Genomic DNA, 27,662 nt, shown 5'->3' on the forward strand with positions numbered 1-27,662 from the left:
ATTTTAGGAAAAAAGCGAACGGTCCAAATTAGATCTATTATTATTTATTTATTTCTTAAAAGTAAATTTAACAATTCACTGGTTGATTTTTTTATTTTTTTTTGAATGCAAACATGACTTTAATTATTATATTAATATTAAAATATATGTTCCTTACTTTTACTAATAATTTATCGATTTTATTGAACCACTCAAGAGGTGGGTCAGCCAGTCCACGACCATCTGATCTGGCTTCTGATTTTCAGGTGAGACCGGACCGATCGAAAAGAGTTCACTCTTAATATAAAATAATGACGCGCGTGCACTCGGAAGTTCCAGATGCGCGTGGGCAATGCATGGAGATGGACCCCACCTCGCCCCTTGTTATCCAAGCCTAAAAATAGGTGGTTGGAAATAGAGCAGCACCTTCGGAGTATATGCGCCTTCCTTCAAACAAATAAATCAAGAAATGATGAACTTCCGTACCGTACTATTAACCTTCGACCGGATGATTGATTTTTCTCTTTGCTTTACGAGTGATGCTTTGGATTAATTTTCGATCATTCATAGAAGGTTTAGATATAATGTTGTGCAAAATTTTTTTTCAATTCATTGAGACGAGTTATAAAAAAAAAATTATGCAGAATTACAGGTGCGTTTATTTCGCGAAAAATGACCGATCTTAAAAGTATTTTCTTAAAAATGATTATTTATATCGCTTATAAAAATGAGCGAGCGAATGATATTATTATTGTCCGCGGAAATAGTTAAACCTAAATTATCATCGGAAATGGCGATGCTTTTCATTATCTAAATACTTCAAGCGGTCATATTTAACAATTGGCGATCTACTTTCAAAGTATACGCATACCTTATCCATCGAAAATGTATATTTTCCGAATTGCACTTTTTTGATATTTCCCATGTAATTAAAAATTGGGTTTTAACATATTCATTACGTCGCAAGGAGAGTAGTTTCTTCGCAATTCTTCAAATACTAACATATATGAGTTTTTTTTTTTTAAGAAATAGATATGTGAACTTAACACAGCATGTTTAAATTGGTCAATCGCATTATCGTCATTTGAGGTATGATGAAAATGATAATTCAGTATATAGAAATTCAAGCGCACGTTTGGAGAAAAAGGTTTAAACGTCACGTGCATGCATCAATCCATAACATAAAATCGCAAAGACAAATCCTCAGACTGAAGGGAGATTAGTTCATCGTTTGTGTAATGTTTTGTCTTTACGGTTTTATATCGCATGCCGTAATTTTCTTTTAATCTATAAAGTACCCTGGCAAATATTTATTAATTTAATAATAAAAAAAAGGGAGATATTCGCTTAGGAAAACGGGGAAAATAATCCCCGGCTGTCGGTCCATCCGTACGGTTTCTGCGGTGCATCTTCTTCCTCGCGATCCACCAATCGCACTCGCACGAGTAAGCGAGAGCACGCAGGGACGCACAATACAAAGCCTCTCTCTCTCTCTCTCTCTCTCTCTCTCTCGCTCTCTCTCTACAGAGTCACAGTTTCACCAGGTCCACTCGAACACAGTACACACAACCTCAACCGCAACCATAACAACCACAGCTACCCCTCTCTCTCTCTCTCTCTCTCCTCATGCCATCTATATAACGCCACCTCCACTTCTCAACCTCGCACCACCACACACAACCAGAGCCTGAAGATATCACCTCGCGGCAATCTCGCTCTCTCTCTCTCTCTCTCTCCCTCCCTCCCTCCGAACGTAGCCTGGACGGCCTCTCCGTTCCCCGGGCCTCTCCGATCGTCTTCCTCCTCTCCGGCGAGCCTCGATCACCGGCGTAGCAAGGTAGGTAGGCAGGTAGGTAGGCGGGGGTAATACCCGGGACAGTCAAGTTGCGGACATCACGGCTATACACGGAGCAACGCCGCCTCTACTCATACATGTCCGGGCCGCGCGTGGCAAGGGTTGTCATTGCTTGATCGTGAACGTCGGCAACCCTTCGCCGCACGGCGGGCGCGGCGCTCTCCCCTCCGAAGGCGGCAGCCCCTCCGATCTCCTCTTCCTCGCCGGCGGCGGTCCCCTCTCCCCCTCTTCCCTCTACTAAAGCTATTAACATAGAGGTTAAGTTTTTAGGTATTACCTCCGTCCAGTTTCGCTGTGATTCGTGGGAAACAAGTGTCGAGGGGGGATTAGATCTGTCTGGTTCCAGTTGCTTGAGAATCGCTAGGGTCTGTTTGGGGCTTTTGGTTCATCACCGTTGGAGAAAGGGACTTAGCTAGAAAGAGTAGGAAAAGATGACGCTCAGGATTAAGAGGGTTCCGACTGTAGTTTCCAACTACCAGAAAGAGGAAGGTGAGGAGGGTGCTCGCCGCGGCGGGGGTTGCGGCCGGAATTGCCTCAACAAATGCTGCATTGCAGGTAAACTTGAGCAAATTTCCGTTTGGTCATGAGAGCTCCAGTGTTTCGTGAATTGGGAGTTGGTTGTGCATGTGGGGTCAGCGGATAGAGGTTTTGACTGTCTGGTGTATGGTATGGGCAGGGGCAAAGATCCCTTTGTATGCTTTCAAGAGGGCGAACTTTGTTGCTGATGAGAAGGCTCTGATTGTGGGTGAGACTCCGGAACCGCCCGTTGCCTTTCTAGACTCGCTCCTTCTGGGGGAGGTAAAATTTGTTTAGCTGCATGACAAATTGATGGATCTGGAATGATGGTCATATTTATGCTGTCCTAGTCTTGAATTAGATGAGCTGAACTCGTTTACAACTTCACTGTAGTGGGAGGACCGCATGCAGAGGGGCCTATTTCGCTACGACGTAACTGCCTGCGAAACTAAGGTCCCTTACTTAGCTCTCTATTTTAATGGATTCGCATCCAACATGCTGTATTTCAAGAACTTTATGGAGATTATGAGTTCCCTCTCAATTAACGTTGTGATTTTGGTGCAGATCATACCTGGTGGGTATGGATTTATTGCCCAGCTGAACGAGGGTCGCCATCTCAAGAAGAGGCCAACTGAATTCCGTGTCGATAAGGTCCTCCAGCCCTTTGATGGAAGCAAGTTCAACTTCACTAAAGTTGGGCAGGAAGAGATCCTCTTCCAGTTTGAAGCAAGTGAAGATGGTGAAGTGCAATTCTTCCCAAAAGCTCCAATTGATGCAGACAACTCCCCTAGTGTCGTGGCTATAAATGTAAGAATTCCTTTACCTGCACTGAAATCTTTTGTAAATTACTCGAAGTTGCCTGAGCTAGCTTAATGAAATACACAATCATTGTCCCTACAGGTTAGTCCCATTGAATATGGGCATGTGCTGTTGATTCCTCGTGTCCTCGAATGCTTGCCTCAGAGGATTGACCGCGAAAGCTTCTCTCTTGCACTTTATATGGCTGCAGAAGCTGGGAATCCATACTTCCGTCTTGGTTACAACAGCTTGGGTGCCTTTGCCACCATCAATCATCTTCATTTTCAGGTTTATCACCTTAATCTTATCAATTTAGTTTGGATCGAGTTCATTTATGCCACCGCAATGTCTGTATTAATCAGATAAGTGGAATTGTTACAGGCATACTACTTGGCAGTTCCCTTTCCGATAGAGAAGGCTCCTACCCAGAAATCAACTGCTTTAAAATCTGGAGTTACAATCTTTGAACTTGTCAATTATCCAGTGAGAGGTCTTGTTTTTGAGGGTGGAGACACCGTGCAAGATTTATCCAATGCAGTTTCTGACTCCTGCATATGCCTCCAAGATAACAACATCCCCTACAATGTCCTGATCTCTGATTGTGGGAAGCGAATTTTTCTCTTACCCCAGGTAATCAAATCGGGCCTGCCTTTTCTTCTAGTTACCTTGTTTCATGCCTTTATGTTCTTATTTGAAGCTGACCTTGTCTGTGTTGATCTCTTAACAGTGCTACGCCGAGAAGCAAGCTCTAGGGGAAGTGAATCCAGAACTTCTGGACACCCAGGTGAACCCAGCTGTCTGGGAAATCAGTGGGCATATTGTCCTGAAGAGGAAGGAGGACTTTGAGGAGGCATCCGAAGAAAATGCTTGGCGCCTTCTTGCAGAGGTTTCTCTTTCCGAGGAGAGATTCCAAGAAGTGAATGCTCTGATATTTGAAGCCATTGCATCTGTCGGAAATGGTGGGCAGGCCATCACTCCTAGCACGACCGACAAGCCCGATGTGGAACCTCAAGCACTGGAAGAGGCTGATGTCATGAAGCAGAGCTCCCACCCTGCAATGGTGGCTGGATCATCAGGGTGCCTGGTCCTGCAGTGACAACTGGGTATATGAGGGAGTGGAACAGGTACTTTTTGTATCTACAAGCCGACCGTCGTGGTTTGGCATAGTGCAGTATTGGTACCCCCCTGTCGATGCTACTAATTGATAGAATAAGCGAACCATGTTTTGCACGGTACGTCATGTATTAGCAGTGTAGCTGCTTGTGTATGCTGTGTACTATTTCCTCTTCATGTAGTCCGGGGCGTGTTCTATGGATGTCCACTGTTGATTATGTGAACTACTGTGTCATATATGCTTGGTATTCGACCCAAAAAAAAATATATGCTTGGTAGATGATGATCACTTGGTCCCAATGTTGCTTGTGAAGGGGTTCCTACACCTGTAAAAATTGGCTGCACTTCTATCCGCCATTGATATATCAGCCGTGCGAGTTTATACCCACTCGAGAATGCTTCAGATTCTCGCTCAAGTCCGCGCGAATTAGGAGTTCACAGGTTTCTCGAAATATAAAATGATCGGCTTCATCCTTCCTATGAGCGTCGATGTAAATTACAAACCTAGGTCAAGTCTTCCTGTCGTCGTGTAGGGAATTTGGAATGTTAAAAAGTGTACTCGATTCCTCTCCCCCTCATGCCGAGGGCGCGAATGACAACGGTGGACCCGGTCATTCTGGATCATGTGAACTGATCAATGCAGATCTTCCTTAGATGGGTAACAATCTGCATTGAGCATCATCTGGCTACTTTGTTCGGTTTTATTTGAGTAGGAATGCATGGTATCATATGCGATCTGCCTTCACACTAAAACTAGGAAAAGCTGGGAATCAAAATCCAAACAGAATAGAACCGCACCCAAAATTTTGGACCTTTCCGAGTCGGGTTCTCTGTCTGTCTGTCTGACTGACTCTTTCCGGGGTCTTCTTGTCAAGCAACTTGTTTAGGGTGGTTTCGATCGTTGATGCTGTTGCTTATTATGTTCGCAAAAAATAATCTTGGTCGGGTTTTCTTCTGGTCGTTAGATGAGAGATTTCATCATGAATTATTTCTTTTGGTGGAACAGAAGTTGAGCCTGAAATCTCGTGTTCTTTTAGACCAAAGACGCAACTTTTTTGTCTGGCCATTCGAGGAAAATAGATTAGTAAGTATAGTTTTGTAAAGGCTATATTTCGAAAATTTCAAAACAACTCTCAAAACATGATTCTACTATTTATCGGTATATCCATTTTATTAAGGTAATTGCTTATATCATACATTTATAGTCCATGCGTGATGACGTACAAACAATATCAGGAGATTATCAATCTAGGGATGTCGTTTAGTTTCATTACAAAGTAAATCGTCCGCTTACACTGTAATTCCTTGTTGGCATGGCTTTATATTTTGTTAGAGCATAGTAACCTTCGCTCAGCAGTGACCGGCTTTGGTTTATTTCGCTTGTTGTAGCCACGCCGGTCGTATCGGTTGCGTTTTGTGGAGTTACTGTCCCGACAACAAATTGGACCGCAAATAACGCATGTTGGTCGGCTCAATTGCCTCCAATTCTCGACTTTTCACTTCTCGTTTCGAGAAGCCGATACCATCATCAGGCTTGCCATCCTTGGACGACCCAAATCCGGTAGACGTCGCCTCACACATTGCCCCGTTGCAGATCCACCAAGCTTGATGCTTCGCGGCATGCCGGAGCACTGTTCGACATTAGTTCCCACGCGATTTTTAGGGAGGATGTTAGAAATATTTTAGATATCTTCTATAGACATTTAAGATATTTCTTTTGATTTTCCATATCTAGTTTGATTATGCACATCTGATTTGATTTTTTTTTTATTTGCTTGGATAGTCAGGCAACAAAAGCCTTCTATGCACTCCTCTTCATATACCTCGAAATGCGGTGAAATTTAGTCAACTATCTTCTTCTCGAGTTAGAAGATATTTGGGATATTTCTAACATATTTGATGCAAAAACACAAGTATTGTTTTATGCTAACGGGATGAACACACGACTTAACCCACCACGGGCATAGTGTGTTTGATGAGAATCAAACTCTTTGGCGCCGGCGTAAGCCACAGTTAGGGGTTCGAAACTCTCTCAACGCGTAAAAAAAAAAAAATGAACACACGACTTACGTATGTCTTGTTTTTCGTGATCGAAACTTGTTGAGGTCTACATCATACGGAATTAGTTTTTAAAGTATAAAGGTTCTATCCTTTTGGCATATTTTGATTTCTCTATTCGGAGTTTCCACGCCGGTTTGTCTTGGGAGAACTTTTTTATGAGCCAAATTGGTAACTTTTATCCAAAAACTTTGCTTTAAATAATGGGTTGCGTTTCCCCTCAATCACGCTTGATTTAAACTTAAGAAAATACTCATCTTCAAATCAGGTTTTCCATTGGACCAAAAAAAAAAAATCAGGTTTTCCGACCATATGTATATCACGCTTGGTTCTTTCAGCCAAGCCGGCGTCTCTTTTCCCTCTCCTGCTCTGGATCTCTCTCTCTCTCTTCCAAGTTCCAACTCTCCAGTGGCACTGCTCCGTCGTGGACGGGCCGGGGAGGTACGCCGTTCAGGCTTCGCGTCTGCACATAGCTTTTGCTTCTTGATTTTGCTGCCGTTTCTTGTTTTTTTGGCCACCAATAGCTCCGACTCTTATGTGAAGTCCGAGACAGCACTGGCTTTGTCCCCATTTGCTCGTGCTGGTTTCTCTCTTGTCCTTCCATTGGTTTGGGTTCTTGGTTTATCGTCTGTACGCATTTTACTGGTTTTTTTTTTTTTTTTTGTGCTTGAAACGTGATTCTTTCACGATTGCGGTTGGGCGGAGATGGTTGAAGTTGATGTTTTGTTTTGATCCTCGATGCCCTTAGAGTGTTTGATCAAATGCCTATGCCAGTTGTTTCACCATTGAAGCGGTTATCTCTCTCTCATTTGGTCATTGGAGTGAGCAGACACTTCGTTTTTCACGTGAATTATGTCGGTATGCTTTTTCTTTGGTTACTGGGTACCGCCTTAATCTGGGAATGTCTTTCTATTGCTGAGAAAGTTACGGTCTTTATTTGAGAGCGCTGAAAAGTTTTCTCAATTTTTTGAATTTTGTTTGGCACAACTGAGCAGATGAGTGTTAATACTTAATTGGACTCTTCTGGACATTGGCAAGATATTCAGATGCTTTAAGCTATAGATTACTTTGTTTTGAAAATTTGAGCAAATACTGAGCACCCAGAAACAGAGGGACGCAACCGCAAAAGCTTGGGTTTTCCTGGAGTGATTTGATTTGCTGTCTTTGCTTAGTCTTTGAATTTGATTTTATTCGTTATTTTCACAGCTTGTTATCTGTGATCATGTTAAGGTGTCAAGTACAAGGAATTTGTCAATGTGCTTCCTTCCATTTGAGACCTTAGAGCAATGTGAGGCCTTCACGTTTGTGTAAAAGCAATTGGGCAAAATTGTGGAGTGCATATAATTTGTTGTGATCCCATTGTTTACCCCTACCATGCTAGAGTTCTTGTTTCAAGTGTCCAATGTATAATGTCTTGTTTAATCTGACTTATATTGTGATTCAATTTTTGTAGATTGCAATGGCTACTTCTTCCTCGTTCTCTGCATACACAGTACAAGGGCAAATGTCCAGTGCTGAAGCTAGAAAATCCCTCCACTACCTCTTCAATATATCCACCTCTTCATGCAAACAGTCCATTCAATGTAATGCGTTTTCTTCTCATGCTTATATGAAAAAGATGAGGTTGTCATCCTTTGGAAATCAGCTGAAGTTGGGTATAGCTGAAAGATCTTCTCAGAGAAAAGGAGTCTATTGCTCGGCCATGGATGTCGACAATTCAAGGGCTTCGTTTTCGCCTGGAAAAAAGTTTCAACTTGACGATGTGATTGAAGCTCAACAGTTCGACAGAGATACTCTAAGTGCTATTTTTGAAGTTGCACGTGATATGGAGAAGGTAGAAAAGAATTCACCGGGAAGTCAAATTCTCAAGGGTTTTCTGATGGCTACTCTGTTTTACGAGCCCTCTACCAGGACTAGGCTTTCATTCGAGTCTGCCATGAAAAGGTTAGGTGGTGAGGTTTTAACCACTGAAAATGCACGTGAGTTCTCATCAGCGGCAAAGGGCGAAACATTGGAAGGTAAATTTGACGTGTGCTTTTGCATGACTACTTAGGATGTTTCTATGCAATTAAACATCTGATTTCGTTGCTTGGTTTGCAGATACAATAAGAACCGTTGAGGGCTATTCGGATATTATTGTGATGCGGCATTTTGAAAGTGGCGCTGCGAGAAGAGCAGCAGCTACAGCTGGAATCCCAGTCATTAACGCAGGGGATGGTCCAGGACAGCATCCGACTCAGGCATGCTTCACAGTTCTTTGTCATAAGCGTCTAGATGACAATGCAGTTAGCATTGACCAAGTTCTTGGTTACTGTAGCATCGATTAGGCGAATGTCCTACATTATGTCCTACTGTGTACTCTACATACGGAGTATGTCGAGCATTCTTGAAGTTTCATTGCTTGGTGATGATTGGCTCCATAATCCCCTTAAGTGTGTTATTGATTTTGACGTCTTTATTTGTTTTTTGGATGAAGATTGTTGTTAGCCATGCCTGACATGTCATTATTTGGCTCTGGGTCTGGCTCTTTTAGATGTGTGTATCGGGAATGGATGTTGATCATTCTTGAAGTTTCATTGCTTGGCGATGATTGGTTTCATAATCCCTGTATACGTGTCGTTGATTACTACATCTGTATTTGTTAGATGAAGATTGGTATTAGGCATGCCTGACATGTCAATATTTTGGCTATGGGTCAGGCTCTTTTAGATGTGTATACGATTGAAAGGGAGGTTGGGAAGTTGGATGGCATTAAATTAGCGCTTGTAGGAGACCTTGCTAATGGAAGGACAGTTCGTTCACTTGCATATTTGCTCTCCAAGTACCAAGGCGTGAAGATTTATTTCGTATCTCCTGATGTTGTCAAGATGAAGGTAGGCTCTGATCTTCTTTGCATGCTTATCTTCATTGGGCCTCTTGTTCTCTCCAGATTTACAGAAATCGATTCATAAGAAGTTCTGCTATGTATTTTGACCCAGCCAAATGAATTCGTACTTTTTTGCTCTCCTTAACTATACGGAAATATAGGGTGAAAAATACTTTTCTCACTTCGTGTTTGAGCTATTGGGAAAAAGGATATGAGTTTTTAGTTCCATAGCTTACGCGTTTTATTTGTTTCATCAGGACGACATTAAAGGGTACCTGACTTCGAAGGGGGTAGAATGGGAAGAGAGTGCTGATCTAATGGAAGTGGCTTCTAAGTGCGATGTGGTGTACCAAACTCGCATCCAACGCGAGCGTTTTGGGGAGAGAGTTGACCTCTATGAAGAAGCGCGAGGCAAGTACATTGTCGACAAAGACGTGATGAACGCGATGCAGAAGCATGCTGTGGTGATGCACCCTCTTCCTAGGCTTGACGAGGTAAGTTCCCGGCCGCCCTCCATGAAATCGAAGCTTCTGATATGCGGTAACTGATCACTTGGTTCCTTTTCTCATTGCTGCATAGATTACGGTGGGTGTCGATGACGATCCCAGGGCCGCCTATTTTCGTCAAGCGAAGAACGGTCTATACATAAGGATGGCTCTACTGAAGCTTTTGCTCGTCGGATGGTGAAGCGCGAATGTTTGATTTGATCTTCCAACAGTTTTGTTCTTGACGTGCGAACTTACTGAGTTTTTCTCGGTTGTTTCGGGAAACAAATTCAATCACATGATTAATGTCAAGTTTTGAGACTACTGATTGATGATAAAGTATAATCTATCAAGCTTTTCTCGTTCAACTAGTAAGTGTACGTTAGTCCTCCAATTTGATTTTAGGACCCTAATCTGAGGACTTCGTGAGCAGATAATCCGTCGTCCCGACCCTTCAGGTCTGTTTGGAATAACATTTTTTCTTTTTGTTTTATTTAAATTTCACGGTTCACGTACTTTTTTAAGATTTAATTATTCTTAAATTCTTTTTTTTGGGTCATAATTATTCTTAAATTGAGAAATTGCAAATCCTAAGTTTGCATGGAAGCATGACCTGTCAAACAGAAAATGCGACAACGTAGCAGTCTCAAGAAGCTACGTGTCGTTGCCCCTCTGCCCCTGCATCTTAGGATGCCTTCGAACTGAATGTAAATGCTGTAAGAAAAAAAAGCCAAAAAAACAAGGGGGACATTAAAAGAGAGAGAGAGAAGAAGAAGTAGAAGAAAGCCTGTGTTTCTTTTGAAGCGCGCGTACCAACTTGCACAAAAATGGCAGTGGGCAACCATCTCCGTCTCTACGCATCGTCTCGGCCATGGAAGAAGATCTTCAACCCTCTAGCGCCGTCTCTGGCGTACTTGTGCCACACCAAGGTATACTTTACTTCTTCATTCTTTGGCTGGTCGGACGTCCTTACGGAGAAAACAGATTCTCAAATCGCTTCCTAAATTTCTGATGGCGTTACGATTTTTCATGTTGGATCTGTTGAATTCGGAGTGATGATGGTCACGCCGGGAAAATGAAATCGTGAGCCAACTCCATCATATGGGAAAAAGCTTGGTGGAGCTGGGTGGGAGCACCCTTCAATTCGTGTACTCGATTCCAGTATTTATACACACGTATACCATGTACAATACACGTACATACTCGCGTAGATGGTGGAGACCAGACCTTCATTTGTTGCACAATCTGACAAGATTCTAGGCAAATAGTGGGGAATTTCCGGGAACGACGATATTCTAATTGAACATAGTTCTGGTTTCTCTCTTTCGGCGTATCTGGGCAAGTCCTTGTTAGATGCTGCGTGGGATGATGATTGATGAACGTCGTCTTGTTATCTTGACGTGGCCTCCTGATTGACAATGTTTTAAGTAGAAATATACCCAACATCGTGACTCGGACGAGAGAGAGAGAGCGCCATCTACGGCGGAAGAGTTCAGGCGAGTGGCGGAGGACAAGTTGAAGGAGGCGGAGGAGGACAAGTTGAAGGAGGCCGAGCAAGGGGTCGCGAGCCAGGTGTTCAATAAGACGTACGACGGCACGGAAGAAGCGGTTCCAGGGGGTGGTGACCTCGAATCGGTCAAGAAGAGGTATGAGCAACAGGAAGAGAACGCTGACTAGAGCCGGAGAGGGAAGACCCGAGTCTTGTTCCCTATACTTAAATGTGGATCAAGTGGTATTTTGTTATTTTATTTAAAAAGTTTTGGATGCACTAAGCTCGCTTACTTGTGATTTTTGTTGTCAAATCGGTCTTCTGTAGAATGTGGATGATTAAAAAAAAAATTATCTATTATGCTTGGGCAATTCAGTCATAAAATCTTTTAAATCAACTTGGCCAATTTTTCAATTAAAAAAAATTTACGTAGTTCATCCGAATTTACATAGTTCATCTGGTTAATTGTAATTGGAATTCACCGAAATATCAAACGTCCTACAACTTAGTTATTATTATGTTTTTGTTTTTGGTAAATCCTACAACTTAGTTATTCATTTCTTTGTTTTTCTATTTTTCCTGTTTTTCATTCTTTCTTCGCCGAACGCCCAACGATCGCAATGGCCAGCGACTAGCCAAAGGAGATAACCGGCGTGTGTCCCCTCGCCGGATCGAGCGAGACCCTCGTCGAAACTCGCCCGAGGTGGGCGAGGGCCGACCTCCCCAACTTGTGGGACTTCGACGGCGTCGGGTGATCTTGTTTGATCCCAATGAGGGTATCATCGGCCATTGTCATTTGATCCCAATGAGGGTATCATCGGCCATCGTCGAGGCCTGACGATCAATGAAGAAGGAATGAAAAAAGAAAGAAAGAAAGAAAAGATATTTAAATTTTTTAGAAGAACTTGCAAAAAATTATCTATGTCGGTGTTGATCATGTCACGTCGACTAATAGATGTCTATGTTAGCGATTTTCGGTGAAAAGTGGCTGGGTGGAATATATTGACAGATTTTCAAAAGGTTATGGCTCAGTTGGAATGATTTATGACTAAGTGCAATAAATTAAGATTTTTTTTTTTTATTGTTTCAAGTAATTTCTCCCAAAGCAGTTTAAGATGTATATATTTAGCTTCGTAAGTAATCAATAACAGTAGTCATTTACTCTAATAAGCCCGTTAAAGAGTATGGAGCAATAATGTGGTGGGCACGAGACGTCACATAATGTCACATAGTTTCATTTTTCTGCCAATAAAGTCAGGTCGACATGATGCGTTTAAACGTAGCCGTGGACTTTTGGTCCAGAGATATTATCTTCAGACGGCGCATTACGGTCCAGAGATGCCATCTTCAGACAACCCATTACGGTGTTTTGACTTCTTGCCAGTTACGTGCCTGCTTTCTCCTCCGAACGACCACCTTCCTAACAAAACACACCAAAAACATTCTCTCTTTCCTTTCAATTAAAATATTCAATTTGACGCTGAGAAACCCTAATCCAATCCCTAGACCACGCCCCGATCTCGCGTTGAGGAAGAAGTCAACGTGAAGTTGGACCGACCTTCTTTGGATTTTAGGGTTTGGTAGATTCAATGCTCGAACTTTTCCCAACCATACCCACCAGCTTCATCCTCTGCGGCCACACTCACCATCAAAACTGGGCAGGTCGACGGAAAGCGCTGAGCGCGTAGCTGGTTTTGGCCCATCTACTTTCGGAGGTTAACTTTCCATGAACTCGCGATCAAGATTCTCTAAATGAAAGGAAGAAAGCAACTTAAGATTAAGATATCCAAAGAGCCCATTTTCCGCTCCCCGTCGTATGATTTGATCGCGACGGCGTATCATGGAATTCAGACGTGCGATCTCATCAATGCTCATTTCGTTTTCCTTCTCTCGTTGAGCCTATAGCAATGTTTCTTGAAGCCAAAGGGCCTCCTCCAATTGGGAATGTGAAACGATCGACTTATCTCGCTGAGCTGAACATGCCGACGACGGAAGAAACAATTGATGCAGGATGCTACGAGTGGTCCCAAACACAACAGGACGGTTTGATTACTCCTGACCTGACAGGGACAGCATATCGAGCTCCCTCCCTCATCCTTACATCCTCAACAAAAGTCGTCTCTTGCGGCACCTGCTTCATACTTTCCCCACATTCGATGCCCCGACATAGCCACTCCATGGAAAATTAACCGCTCCTCTTACCTCAGTAATCGATTCACGATCCGGCAATTGGGTACAACCCGAAGGCTACATAGAAACGAGAATCTTCTCTTTTACTTACTTACAGAGAAGCAGATCCGCGAGGTTTTCGGGAAGTCAATGTAATGGAGCCGCTTGTTGCTATTATGTATTTGCGAGCATTGTTCTTCTAGGTTTTTACGAACGTTAGTGACGAGAGAGAGAGGGATTAATGACAGAAAATTTTTGATGGAGCCGTTGATTACGAACCATTTTTACTGGGGGGGAATAAGGCACGGATTGCAGAGAGAATTACCAGATTTGAAAGCAGTCAAGGAAGCAATTAATGTAAAACCCGCCAAGTAGGAAACAAATGTAACGGATAGTCAGCACTGTCGGCGGGATCGTCGCCCATTAAATTCCAAGGCATTGCCCCTCAAGTTCAACCCTGCAAAAGAAACACCAGTGACCCGGCCCGACCCGAGTACTGGAATTGCTCGGTGGCCCCTCTCAATCATGCGTGACCCATCAAATCTCCTTTACTGGGCCAAACCCAACGTTCACATTTATATTGTCGTCCCCACCAAAAGTTAGGGTTAAATGTCTTTCACCACCAAGAGAGAAAAGGCTGTCCCTGTTCGGGGACAATTCAGTGTGGTCGATGAAGTTAACGTTCATGCTATGCTAGACCTAAGACTCGCTTATCCTCGATGCGTGGTTGCTTTGGGTATAATAGTTCGAGTATATAGCGCAATTATTCTCCGAAGAAAAATGCCAGCCAAGTGATGTGATTTATTAGTGGCGCGGTCATGCTTGATCACCGCAACAAATTCACATAATTTAAGTGATACATGAGTTAAAAAAAAGGATGGACATGGACTATCGGTGCTAGGTAGGGACTCCATTTAGGCGTTACTACAAGGGTTCCAAATCACGTTATAGAATATTCGATTTGAGACATAACTATTCGAAAATCACCCCAATTTGAAACGTGAATCGAATTGTTAAGTTAAGTCTTAACCTTGTGGGCCAACGACAATGGAAGCAACAAGTTAGTTAAACGGTCGTAACGCTTATACTAATAGTAGGACGCCCAACAAAGCCTGCACACGTGGCTGTCGTCCGAGGGTCCTGATTGAGGAGGGAAAAATCAGAAACGTGTACGGCTGTAGAGATCCCCGACGGATCAGGAGGTGAGGAAAGGAGGGAGAGAAAGGTTTTCTCGGGGAGGGGGAGAAGAAAGTTTCCAAATGGAGGACGGAGGAGGGCGAAAGAAAACCGGAAACGGTCGAGTGGAGAGGGAGTGGTGGGTGGCGTTGGTTACGCCATGAACGAGCCTAAAAAACATGCAACGAAGCATTCCCAGATTCACGTTACGCTCCGAATTTGCAAATCAAGTACGTGCATCATAAATAATAAAATAAAAGAGGAAAAAGGAAAGAGAAAGCTGATAAGCTCCCTCCCTCCCTCGCCTCGATCGGAAGACGTGGCTCCACGTTGGGCCCCACTTCGAACCGGCCGGCCATTCCACAGTACCCTCTTTTACCCACTCCCACTCCCACTCCTCTCCTTCTTCTTCATCCCCCTCGAGCCTATAAATCCACTCCATTCCTTCGCCCCTCGGAAATCCCTCTCTCTCTCTCTCTCTCTCCCTCTCTACAGGCTCATGCTCTGTTTCTGCCGTCCTGAACAGAGCATGGCGAGTCCTGCATTTTCTTGCTTCCTCCTCCTCATGTCCACCTTTGCTCTTGCAGGTAACCTCCCTCTCGCATTCCCATTCAATGGAAGTCTCCCTTCCATGTGTTTTCTCTGTTTTCAGTTCTAAATCTAGTCCGTGAAATGAAGAAGCTCCATTCGACGTTCCATTTCCATGGGCTCGAGCTCTAAGTAAAAGGGAAGTCCCTTGCCTTCTCGACACTGATCCTCTAGTTTTGGCGTACCTCCACGTCCTCGCTTCCAAAAGAACGACCCAAGTAGTCCGTTAGAACATTTTGTTTGGCGCAATGATGGTCGTGTCCTCGTTTGGAAATTCATGTGTGTAGACCTCGTAATCATTTTGCATCAAGATGCAGTGCGTGAGGATATCTAAGTCCCCGGGAGCTAATTCTGTCGTCTGTTACATTACGCTTAATTCTGTTTTCTCGTTCCCGATCTCAATTTACTTATTGTTACGTTTGTTACAGAGTCAGGGTCGATCGGAGTGAACTGGGGTCGAATAGCCAACGACCTCCCGCCGCCGCCGAAAGTGGTGGAGCTCCTGAAATCGCAGGGCATCACCCGGGTCAAGCTCTTCGACACCTACGACGGCGCCCTCACGGCCCTCGCCGGCTCCGGCATAACCGTCGTCGTCACCCTCCCCAACGAGCAGCTTTCCTCCGCCGCTGCGGACCAGTCGTTCACAGACTCGTGGGTGCAGTCCAACATCTCCAAGTACTGTCCCTCCACCAAGATCGTCGCCATTGCCGTGGGCAACGAGGTCTTCGTCGACCCCAACAACACCACCGATTTCCTCGTGCCCGCCATGAACAACATCCACGCCTCCCTCGTCAAATACAATCTATCCGACATATATGTGTCTTCTCCGATCGCGTTGAGCTCGCTCCAGACCTCCTACCCGACTTCTGCCGGGTCGTTCAAGTCGGATCTTGTTGAGCCCGTGATTAAGCCCATGTTGGAGTTCCTTCGCAAGACCGGGTCGTACCTCATGGTTAATGTCTACCCGTTTTTCGCTTACTCGGCCAATTCGGATCAGATCTCACTGGACTACGCGCTGTTCAAGCAGAATCCGGGCGTCGCGGATTCCGGCAACGGATTGAATTACTACAGCCTCTTCGATGCCCAAGTAGATGCTGTCTATGCCGCTATGTCGGCCCTCCAATACAACGACGTCAAGCTGGTCGTGACGGAGACTGGCTGGCCATCAAAGGGCGATTCGAACGAAATCGGTGCAGGCGCGGAGAACGCAGCGGCGTACAACGGGAACCTGGTCAAGCGGGTCCTGACCGGGAACGGGACGCCGTTGAGGCCGAACAATACCGTGGACGTGTACTTGTTCGCGCTTTTCAACGAGAACCAAAAACCGGGTCCCACGTCGGAGCGGAACTACGGGCTGTTTTACCCGGACGAGCAGAAGGTTTACAGCATACCGCTCACGATGGAGCAGCTGACTAGCGGGGAGAGCAACGTGAGCAAGGCCCAGGTCCCAACCCCCACCGCGGGCCAGACGTGGTGCGTGGCCAACGGGAGAGCCGGGGAGGAGAAGCTGCAGGCGGCGCTGGACTACGCCTGCGGAGCGGGAGGGGCCGATTGCCGGCCCATCCAACCAGGCTCTGCTTGTTACAACCCGAACTCCCTGGAGGCGCACGCTTCATACGCATTCAATAGCTATTACCAGAAGAAGGCCCGTGGGATGGGGACATGCCATTTCGGCGGCACAGCCTATGTGGTGACACAACCGCCTAGTGAGTACCACCGTCACCTTATCATCTCTAATATTTTCGATTACACGCCCCACGCCACTATAGCAAGACATGATACCATTAAACGTCTCGTACAATTGATCTTGCCAATAGGGTTGTCCACTTTTGTCAAAAAGTGGGAAAAATTGGAGACTCGAAGGCATTTAGGTCACTAGTCGCTCCAACCTTCAGACCTAATTCCATAATTTTTCTTCGTTTTCACATTGCTGGTCGGGCATGGAGTAAAACTTGCACGCCTCGTGCGTTCACTTGCCAAAGACGTGCGTCTCTTAGAAAAAGTCTCTTTTGGTTTTGCCTATGCCTACATAAATCGAGTAATGCACCTATTGACATATCGATATAGGATTTTTGAAGGGGGAAAAAAAAGGGTCTTCGCTCTATTTAATTTCCAATGACGTGTCAAATTGATATTTCCTAACTATGATTCTAAAACCAGCGGGGCAGACGAAAGTGGCATCATGAGAAAACATTTTTTCTGTTGTCAACATTCTACGTTTTTTTTGTCTGCGGCCATCTCATGTCATGATGTTGCTTTCTACATAATCTTCATTTCTCTCCTCCTTGCTCAATGTGGGGTCGCAGTGCTTGACATCATGGTCGGGACCCTCATGTAATAATATTTTATGGTCGATCCTCGTCAGCGATAAGGTCATGGGTGTTCAACTGCTGCGGCATTTTCTTTACTTCGTTGGACCAATAACGTCCTTTAGCTTCTTTGACTCTTTCCTTTGACATGAAGCTCGACCAACTCAATAGTCTTAAATTACCGTCTGGAGTCATTGAAAATTTCGTCCCTTTGAGACGATACGTCGTGATTTGTCCTTAATCTGAGAAAGAAAGTCAATTTTCTTGTGGCAGTGATGTAACCAAACAGTTCGATCACGACTGCTATGGCTGAAATTGCTTTGCTAAATTTGTGTTGCAGAGTACGGGGAGTGCGAATTCCCCACGGGATACTAGAGAGAGAGAGAGATATATTCTTTCAACCAAGTCAAGAAACGGCGGCGTTTGGCGGAGACTTGGCCATGGATTTGGTGTTGGGCTTTAAGCTCATTCTCATTCTTTGCTTCTCGACCTGGACAGCAGCTTATAGCTTACAATTGGGATTGGTGCTTTTTGCCTTGGGGCATTTTTTGTCTTTTTACGGGAGGAGGGTTAGGTTTACTTTTGGTCACCAGCTTCCTTGACTGTTCCGTCCGTAATTATTTCCCTCCCCACCCTTCTTATTGTTATTTAACCTTGATATTATTATAATACATTATCGGTTTTACTTGATTACTGATGTGGACACGATACTTAATCGGTCTGACAGGTTTCTTGAGGGCGATTTAGCATAAAATAACATAAGTTAGTGAGAGAGAGAGAGAGTGACGTCTTTTGTCCTATAATGGCTTGCCGTCTTCTTTGTTTGGCCCCATCGGATGATGATGATGATCCATGCCAATGATAATGATAAAAAATTGTCGCCCTCCAAATCCCGGCGTTCTCACCACTCGAATGAATTGCGTGGAGAGTTTCATCGTTTCTAAAAAGATGAAAGCGGGTTTACAAATCTTAACTAGGAAATATGGACCTGGGGCGGGATAAAAAATATCGGCTAGACATTGGACACTTGAATGAAAATAATGAAAAGTCGCTTGTAAAGTCCACAGCCACACTCCTCGGCTGTTGAAAATGTGATTTGAGAATTACGGCTAGATGGAGGAATCTATCCTGGACAACCGAGCTCCTCTTTTTCCTTTGTTTTTCTGCGACACGGCATCAGAAGGATCGACCAAAACGAGGGCGTCTTGTTCCTTGCCGGCGCAACTTTTGAGTTTCCAGTTCATATGGGAGAAGGGAAAAATGGAACCCCGAGCTCAAGTTCATCTGAGCGGCCCCGAGAGAAAGTATGAAGTTTTGGGGAGGCGTAGCTCGAGCTGGATCAATTACTTCAACTCCGCTGACGAAGTACAGACCTCGTTTGATCCGTAAAGGTACGGACCTAAAACCATGTGTCGATTCTATCTTACCCCTTTTTTTTTTTGTTTAACCAAAGAATGGAAAGTTATCCAATCCTGCTACAAATCCAAATTAGACAGATTAAAAGCACGAAAAACTATTGCGTGGTCAGAATACAATAAAAGTCCTAAACATTTTTTAATTTTGCTAATTTAGTACTAAGCATTTTTTTTTTGCCAATTGAATCCTAAACATTTTGCATTTGTGTTAAGTTAATCTATCATATCAATATTGATCGAAAATCCTTGACGCGGCACTGCCCACGCTGACGTGGAGATAATTTTTGATAATATTTTAGTATTTATTAAAATTTTTATTATATTCCTTTTTTTTTCTTTCTTTTTTTTTCCTTCCTTCTTCCTCCAAATGGCCTTTGGACCTTCTTGTCGCCCTTGCCTATGGCCATCCGAGGGCAAGCTTCGCTAGAGGTCGGTGAGGTCAATCTCGAAATGTGCAATCAAGAGTTATGATACATGCATTGAAAGTCCTAAAACTTGTCACGAAAGCACAATTGATGTCCTAAAAACTTTCAACATGTGCAATTAAGTTTTAAAACTTGCCACGAAAGTGCGATGGAGTTTTAAACCTTCCAAAAAGTACAATCAATGAAATGACTTGATTTCACCAATTTGTTTGTCACAGATGTATTAGTTTGGGATTCCTCATTATATTAACCCAATTTAATGAGAATTAACGGAGGGTAAATTTGTCACGGTTGTACCAATTTAGATTTTTTTATAATAAAAAAATTAATTTTGGTTAAATTTGTCACAGGCATATTAGTTTGGAATTTTCGGCGGTAAAAAAAATAGTTTATAGGTAAATTTATCACAAACGTATCAATTTGATGTTTTTGATTATCACAAAAATAGTTTGAGGTAAATTTATCACAGGTGTACCGGTTTGAAATTTCTCATGGTAAAAAAAATAATTTGGGGTAAATTTATCACAGGTATACCAGTTTGAAGTTTTCGTGGTCAAAAAATAGTTTAGAGTAAATTTGTCACAAATGTACTGATTTGAAATTTTTCGTGGTATTAACCTATTTTATAATATAGTCATTGGAATTGCAATTTGGGCTTGTAATATAGAGGGCCAATTCCTGTGTGCTCTGTTATGGGCCGTAGCGTGTATAACGATAACACCTTTTTCAATTCAATTCTAGTGTTGACCAAACAAAAAAAAAAAAAAAAAATCAATTCCAATGTTGTTTTCTAATTTGAAAATGCAATTGCTATTTTTAATAAATTTAGTAAATCTCTTTTTACTGATACTATTCTTACATTGCAGTAGTTAAAGTTTGTTCGCATTAATTTTTGCCCTATCTTCCAACTTTTTTTATATATTTAAGAACCATATTTAACGGGGCTTGAACAAATCCCAAGTGAGATTTTCTGGACATCGAGAAAAAGAGTTACATGGTTCCGTTAATGCCATTAGCGGTGGATACGGCACTGTTTCTCTGATGCGAGTAACTGTTAATAAAAGAATGGAAAATACCATAAAAAATCCTGAACTATGGTCACTGTAATTCTTAAACTTTTTTTTGGTGATGTCAAAAATCCCAAACTATATCTTCCGTAACACATTTATTCTAAATTTTTTTTTGTGACATCAAAAAGCCAAAACTTGTATTTATGTGACACATTTACCCTCCGTTAGGGTTCTATTAAAATTGATAGTTAAAAAGTTAACTTGAATCTGACATGGCACCGATATGATGCCATGTAAGCGCCACATGAGAAAAACATGAAAACGAAAAGGAAAAAGAAAAGGAAAATTTCGAAGTCACTATTTATCGTCTTCAACCTGCCGAGGTCCTCCGCCGTTTGAAATTAGTCGTTGCTTTTTTTTTCTTGTTGATGGGTTTTTTCTTTTTTGAGGTTCGTTTAGTGCTTTGGTGAGTCCCCGTTGGTTTGCGTTGTCGTTGTTTGTGGATAGGTTCGTGTTCGATTAGTATTCGTTACGGGCTTTAGCCAAGTCTTGGCTTGTTTACGCTTCGGGCATTAGATCTTGTGGTTATTCTTGCTCTTGTTCTTGAGCACTAGCCCGTCCTCGAAGGCATCGATGATCTCGTGTCTAAACCTCCGGCGGCGTTCACCCTTGCTAGATCACATTCATCGGATCTGGGCATGGCGATTGCAAGCTTCGAGGTTCGATTTAGGTTCTTAAGCTTGCAACCTCCATGGCCGCTCGAGCTCCATGCTTGGCTTGAGGGTTTATAAATTTCATCCGTTTATGCTGCGTCCGTTTCCGGGCATGTCCCTTTGTTTATGGAAAATTCATCTGTGCAGATTTGTAATCTGTTTAAGAGCAAATTCGAAATTGTAAATTATCAAAGACGGAATTTAAGAGCATTTTATCTTTTTTTTATTTTTTTTTTTATTATGGATTTACCTTTTTCAAATTTGCAGATTGTTTTCAACCTTCTTTGCGGCTCCCCACCACTACTCTCACTATGTGCCCCTCATGCGAGCGTGTAACCACCACCTTCACCTCTACCACCGCCACCTCGCCCCCCGCGAAGGGACGAAATCCACAAACCCTTTGGCCAAGCTTAGAGCTTGAGCGGCTTTACAAGGAATTAAAAATTAAATGTAAATGCAAACGCCTTCGGCCGCACCCTTTTTCAAAATATTATAATCGAAGCGAGATCCGAGCTTTATTTAGAAAGTGGCCTTATTTGTGAGGCCAGATTTTTCTGAAAAAAAGTTTATGGTGGTGTTTAGGGTTATTGCACTATAACTCTAGGCAGAGTATGAGTGTGGTCATCTAGGCATTTTCCTCTATCCAAACATGGAGATTGACATATTCAATCGTTATGAATATTGGAATATTAAATAACGCTTTAATCTAACAGTTTAAATTATGGCCTCACAAAATTTCACATTAATAAATAAGTTTTTCTTCAACGCCTTGATCTAATAGTTTAAACTTCATTCCTAAATTACTCTTGCTTTATACGATAGAAAGAAGGACCCAAAAAAAAGGACATAGCTAACATTGTGTCGGGTGACTTCCGTCACTTCCCCCTTCATCCACTTTATTGCAAAACGTGCCATTCTCTGCGCCCATCTCTCCAATAAAAATTCAGAGCATATTACTAAATAAAAGGTTACATAGTCATATTGGGATAAATTTGCTCCAAACTAATTATGTCATAAGTGTATATTTCAGGATTTTTAGTAGTCAAAAAATTAATTTTGAATAAATTTACCATAGATGTATCACCTCAGCCTAGTTGCATATCAAGTAGAAGCTAAGGCAAATGAGGAGCAATTTCTCCACATTCGCTTTCAACACCTAATAGCAAACACTTTCCTTTGAATTTTTATGATTTAGACATACCGGCAAAGAAATCAAATGAATTGCCCGTTGTTAGCTCATGTCCAACCACACATCATGGCGCAACAACAACACGGTGGTGGCTCAACATCCATGTGCGTAATCTTATTAATTTGGTCAAATAAGACACTTCGCGATAAAAAATGCCCCGGTCATGGTGTGAAATATGGCGCATGACATGCAACAAGTCGTTGCGAAGATTCAAGATTAAGTTAACAAATAGCACATCCCGTAAGCCGCTATAAACCTTATTACGACAATCTCGGAATTAACATAGCTATAATCTAGAAACACAGTAATGGTTTAAAGAAATTTGTGCACCTGATTTAGGATCTATCATTCTCGATGTGAAATAGCGACGATCTAATACTTCAATCTTATTCTCTATCACCCTTTGTATTCTTGGTTTAATGAGATAGCCCCTCAACAATGCCGATTCGTATGCGTTCTTTATGTGAGGATGTTATGAATTCATTAAGGTTAGAGGAGGGACTGGAGTGCTATTTATAAAGTTTACAACCAAGCTCCTCTCATCACGGGGTAGGCCTAACTCGACCCACACAATGTCAGATTCATATTAAATTAGTTAAGAATTCTTATATCTCACCTCATTAGATCAATCCCGTAAATGGTAAATTAATCTTGTAAAATGCTAAATTACAATCTTAGTTAATTTAAGCTCGTGTTAGGAAAACTCTATCACATCCTTATACAGAAATGGGTTGATGTGGCCGGGTGCCACGTTGATATTGAGAAAAATGGCCCACGTTTCCTTGATTCGACCACGAAAGTCTTAGAATGCAAGGACAAGGTGCCCGCACTGTTTTAGGAGCTATAAATTTCCACGGTTCCACCAGATTGACTGTTTGTTTCTCCGCTTCCACAATTTCTTCGAAAAAGCACACTTCCTTCCTTCCTCTTTCCTTTTTCTGTCTATTTAAACAAGGAAGTTTCCGTCCCTTTTGATGTGTCGGAATCTGAACGTGTTAACCCCGCAATCTGAAACTCGCATTGATCCGCTTTGCTGTCGTCGCCGTGGATCCTAAGTTCCCCGTCAATTTTGGAAGCGATCCAGACAAGTTTTCGCCGATTTTTTCCCCCAAGGATGGTGTTCAATGCGCCTTCGTCTCCGGTCAGCACTGATTCAGACACCGACGATGGAGGGACGGTGATCGTTGCGCCTTCGTCTCCGGTCAGCACTGATTCAGACACCGACGATGGAGGGAAGGTGAGTACTTCGTTATTTGTGGGCACGGGCTGACCGAGCTGGATCTTAAGCTCGATGAAACTAATGATATTTCTGTCGGGATCCAGATAGGTTTTTGCGGATTCTTCCCGAGAATGGGGTCGCGGGGCCTTTCTATCCGGCCAGCACCGATTCAGACACCGAGAGTCGAGGGACGGTGAGTACTCCGTTCTTGTCAGCATGAGCTGACCAAGCTGGATCTTTTCTAGTAAAAATACATGGTCTCTTGGATTCATTCAATCATTTGTTTTAGTCGTAGAAATAGGCTCAATCTCTCTGTCGGCATCTTATTTCTTGGTTCATGAAGGCTGAATATGCGTTGGCCGGCCCAAAAGCTGGTGTTCAAATTGGACCTGTATTCTGACCGACCGAAAAAGAAAGCTATGAGAGTACTATCAGCGTATCCAGGTAGGGCCTTCTTTCTTCCCGCGAATAATCAATTTTGTGGGGTTGAACTTTTATCCCAGCGTCGCAACTCGATCCCCTGATTTCTTCCCTCTGCATTTAGATTGGAGATGCAGAACCCTTCCCATCTAACGGTCTCTTCCAACTGCTCCCTTTTTGCTTGTCCTGTCTATTATGCAGGAGTAGATTCTATTTGCTTTGACGTAAAAACAGGGAAATGCGCCGTCGTCGGCTTCGGTATCGATGCAGTCCAGGTGGTGGGCACACTGCGGAAGAAGATTTGCTATGCAGCTATCATGAGCGTGGGCTTGGCGACGGGAAATCATACCTTCCCGACAACAGGTGCGCACGCACATCCACACGCGCCCTTAATACGTGTAGAGAATAGATACGTAATATGTCCTAGTTCTTTTTTACAATTAAAATCTCCGGAGTAACTGGCGCGCGCGCCACGCTGAAAGTGACTGATTTGACGATGAACGTGAAAATTACTGTTGTTAAGTTGAAAAAGGTTCTCATGGATTAAAAGGACCAAGTTTTCAACAACCGGAGTAAGTCTCGTTCTTGTTAAGGTATGCTTCCTCCGTGTAATTGGGTTGAATGCTTCTTGTCCAGTTCAGAAGGCCTATGATTCTTGCAACAAAAGAAAGGAAAAATTCTTGGATGAATCACGGGGGCCTCGCATCCACTTAATCCCTCTCTGTGGGGTGCTTGCAATACTCTTTGATTGCTCTTTGCTTCACATTTGGAAACCCTTTTTGTTAAAGGTTATGTCAGTAGCTTAAATCAGCCTTGTCCGGGGCAAAAGGAGGCTTTCGGACATGCTATATGTTCCTTATTTTTACCTCTGGTTAAGTTCCTTTGCCTGGTCATTTTTTAGTCCTTTTCTTTTTGGATATGTGCAGCGAGAATCACCGAGCTACAGGAACAGTCGGAGGATCAGCAAGAAGACCAAACACCAGCACGACAAGCAGTACCTGTTTCTCATTCTCTTCCACCTCTATCTCTCCCTCTTGCTTCCGAGGCTCAACCTTCATCCTCCCCGGTCTCACGTCCATCTCAAGGAACTTCAAATCAGACACAAGCCGCTGCTGATCACGCGCCTGAACTTTCTTTCCCTTTTGCTCCATCGTCCTCGCGTCCTTTTTGGACTGAGAGTCTTGCAGACTCGCTGGCACAGTCGAGCATTTGTGGGGGAGCTTGCCTTCCCAAGGCCAAGAACCTTATGGAGGAGAAGGGACTGGGAGGGCATGATCAGCTTTATGACTCTGCAGTCGGCCACCTCCTTTCAGTGAGTGAACTTCACCTTTATGCTTGTTGTACTTGACGAAATCCTCTGGACGGTCATGTCGAACTTCCGGTCTTTGCATTGATAGGGCATCGATGGCATGGCCGAGCTCAAGAGGCGTTATGACCTTCATGCCGGAGAACAGGCCAGCCGGCTCAGGGAGGCGGCAACGCCGCGTGAGCAGGTGGAGGAGCTGGACGCCAAGGTGTCGATGGCCAACGCATTGGAGCGTTGTCTAAGGGAAATGCGAAGCATTAGTGAGGACAGGCATGCTGGGACAAAGAGGGAATTGGCTCTTATGCAAGAGAAATTGGAGGAGGCGAATCGCCGGATTGAGTATTTAGAGAATGAGAGAGCAGAAGAGAAGGCGTGCGGGGCTAGCGTGGAGGGAGAAGCCATGATGATCGCACCTCGTCCGAGCCCTGCGGATCCAAGGAGTCATACTACCGCCCCGAGTTTTGTTCCTTCTCCTAGTCCTCGTCTCACGTACGTGGAGGGGTGCAAGGAAAGCGCTCTTTTTCCTGAACTAACAGGAGTTTGAAAGATTGACCTATTCGAGAATTTCCGTGGTTAAAAATTTCCTTTCTAAAGGATTCATCTCGTAGATTCAGTGTCCTTCGTTAGGAAATTGAATCCAAATAGGGTTTTGCAATCGGTATCAGTCGGATCATTATCGTGCCATATATTTGAGTTACAGGTCCGTTTTTATGAAGGAAAATTGTTTCTGAAAATTTGTTTTTCGATTTTCCGGTGACTGAATAACGGAAAACTAATCGCTCTATAGAAAACGTACTGCATGGACTGAAAATAACAAATTTAGATTGGAGGAAAGCGATTCCCCCTCTGGCAAAGATAAAATCATTTTCTTTAAACCGTCAAATAAATGAAAACTAAATAGATGACGAAGCTAAGCTATTTTATTTTATTTTTTTGTGCAAAAGGATTTCAAATAACACCAGAGGAAGTGACATCTACTTTCGATAGATTTCATTCTCTAGAAGTTTAAATATATTCAAGTCAGTGAGGCTAACAAAGAGGTGGAGTGGTTTGCTAAAGGGAAGCACTTCTGTCTAATTAGGATTGCGAAACCCCCAACCTTTATGAGATTTGTCATGTGTTGATTCCGTAAACTCTAGTTTGTGTAAAGGCCACTTTTACTGAAATAAAAGGAATCACTTATGTTTCGACCAAAAAAAAAAAAAAAAACAAGAAAACATGGACCTGGGCAGGATAAAAAATGTAGTGCTACGAGAACATTCAAAAAATATCGTATTACGAGTTTGACGGTGAGAAGTTGGATACTCACATGAAATATCAAAAGTCACTTATAAAGTCCACAGCCACACTCCTCAGCAGTTGAAAATGATATTTATGAATTACGGCTAGACAGAGCAATCTGTCCTGGAGATTATTATTATTATTATTTTGTTTGGTAAGAGTCCTGGAAATTGAGTTCCTCTTTTTCCTATGTTTTTCCGCGACTTAGCATTAGAGGGATCGACCAGAACAAGCGTGCCTTGTTCCTTGCCGAGGCAACTTTTTTTAATTTCCATTTCATGGAAAAAAGGAACCGCGAGCCAAAGTTCATTTGAGAGGTCCAGAGAGAAGTCATGAAATTTTGGGGAGGCCTAGCTCGAGCTGGATCAATTACTTCAACTCCATTAACGAAGTACAGACCTTGTTGGATGCGTAAAGGCCCGGATCTAAACCATGTCCTAATTCAATCCTGCCTTAGGTACTAGGAACACGATCGAGTGTCCCCCTCCTTTCTTTCTTTTTTTTTTTTTTTTGCGTTTTTTGTTGGGTGCAACTGAAGGAGGTATTTACCCAAAGAATGGAAAGTGAACCAATCCTGCTACAAATCCAAATTACTGAATTAAACAGATTAAACCATGTGCAAGGCTTCACTTCAACAAGACACTTGCCCAGATATTTAGAGAGACACAAAGTCGTGTAGTTTGGTTCATTAGTAGTCCTAAAACTCATTACGAAAGTACAATTGAGTCCTAAAACTTTCCATATTATTATATCTCTAGAGTCAAATAATTTTATCCAGTCTTAAATCTTGTCAAATTGGTACAATCGCGTCTTTCCGTTAACTCCGTCCACTTTGATTAGCGAAAAATGCTGACGTGTCTTTTTTTTTATATATATTTTCTCTCTATTATGTCATTTTGATCCAAATCTAATTTTTATTTAAATTAATTTAAGAATAAGGTGAATGTATGATTCCAACCGTTCTTTCCTCCTATGATTACTCTCTCTCTCTCTCTCTCTCTCTTTCTCCCTGGAATTCTCCGGCTTCTCCATCTTCAACACGACTCACCGTACGCACTTTTGAATCCCAATCAACACAGAGAGCAGAAAGAACTAGAAAAAGGAAAAAACGAATCGTAGGAAGCGGGGAACCCTCAAGTACTCTGCGTCTCTTTAAAATCTCCATCACGTCCAAAATGCTAACTTGTACGATTCCCAGATTAAACCAAGTATTCATTTATCGAAATTATCCGCATTACAATAAGAAACTCTCCTCATTACATAAAGGGACTCGGACATAGGAA

At 43.0% G+C, this 27,662-nt stretch overlaps 5 protein-coding genes across 5 annotated transcripts; all 5 read left to right on the forward strand.

Moving 5' to 3' along the window:
• The first annotated feature begins 1,619 nt into the window (after positions 1-1,619).
• LOC115734182 (GDP-L-galactose phosphorylase 1-like) lies at positions 1,620-4,503 on the forward strand. The gene is made up of 7 exons (XM_030664807.2): positions 1,620-2,389; positions 2,511-2,632; positions 2,744-2,803; positions 2,915-3,157; positions 3,251-3,436; positions 3,530-3,778; positions 3,876-4,503. The coding sequence occupies exons 1-7, from the start codon at positions 2,266-2,268 to the stop codon at positions 4,242-4,244; spliced, it is 1,353 nt and encodes a 450-aa protein (XP_030520667.1). The 5' UTR covers positions 1,620-2,265; the 3' UTR covers positions 4,245-4,503.
• Positions 4,504-6,653: 2,150 nt separating this feature from the next.
• LOC115739122 (aspartate carbamoyltransferase, chloroplastic) lies at positions 6,654-10,005 on the forward strand. The gene is made up of 6 exons (XM_030672055.2): positions 6,654-6,760; positions 7,773-8,337; positions 8,420-8,559; positions 9,019-9,192; positions 9,443-9,679; positions 9,765-10,005. Exons 2-6 carry the CDS (start codon positions 7,779-7,781, stop codon positions 9,870-9,872), a joined length of 1,218 nt encoding a protein of 405 aa, XP_030527915.1. The 5' UTR covers positions 6,654-6,760; positions 7,773-7,778; the 3' UTR covers positions 9,873-10,005.
• A 397-nt stretch (positions 10,006-10,402) lies between these two features.
• LOC115736325 lies at positions 10,403-11,488 on the forward strand. Its single transcript, XM_030667968.2, has 2 exons — positions 10,403-10,599; positions 11,102-11,488. Exons 1-2 carry the CDS (start codon positions 10,498-10,500, stop codon positions 11,345-11,347), a joined length of 348 nt encoding a protein of 115 aa, XP_030523828.1. The 5' UTR covers positions 10,403-10,497; the 3' UTR covers positions 11,348-11,488.
• A 3,435-nt stretch (positions 11,489-14,923) lies between these two features.
• LOC115736316 (glucan endo-1,3-beta-glucosidase 12) lies at positions 14,924-18,091 on the forward strand. The gene is made up of 3 exons (XM_030667955.2): positions 14,924-15,091; positions 15,521-16,798; positions 17,742-18,091. The coding sequence occupies exons 1-3, from the start codon at positions 15,004-15,006 to the stop codon at positions 17,774-17,776; spliced, it is 1,401 nt and encodes a 466-aa protein (XP_030523815.1). The 5' UTR covers positions 14,924-15,003; the 3' UTR covers positions 17,777-18,091.
• Positions 18,092-24,109: 6,018 nt separating this feature from the next.
• LOC115735765 lies at positions 24,110-25,642 on the forward strand. Its single transcript, XM_048273531.1, has 3 exons — positions 24,110-24,155; positions 24,719-25,104; positions 25,190-25,642. The coding sequence occupies exons 1-3, from the start codon at positions 24,110-24,112 to the stop codon at positions 25,640-25,642; spliced, it is 885 nt and encodes a 294-aa protein (XP_048129488.1).
• The last annotated feature ends 2,020 nt before the right edge of the window (positions 25,643-27,662 follow it).

This window comes from Rhodamnia argentea, chromosome 2, assembly GCF_020921035.1.
Source record: "Rhodamnia argentea isolate NSW1041297 chromosome 2, ASM2092103v1, whole genome shotgun sequence".
NCBI classification, from domain to species: Eukaryota; Viridiplantae; Streptophyta; class Magnoliopsida; order Myrtales; family Myrtaceae; genus Rhodamnia; species Rhodamnia argentea.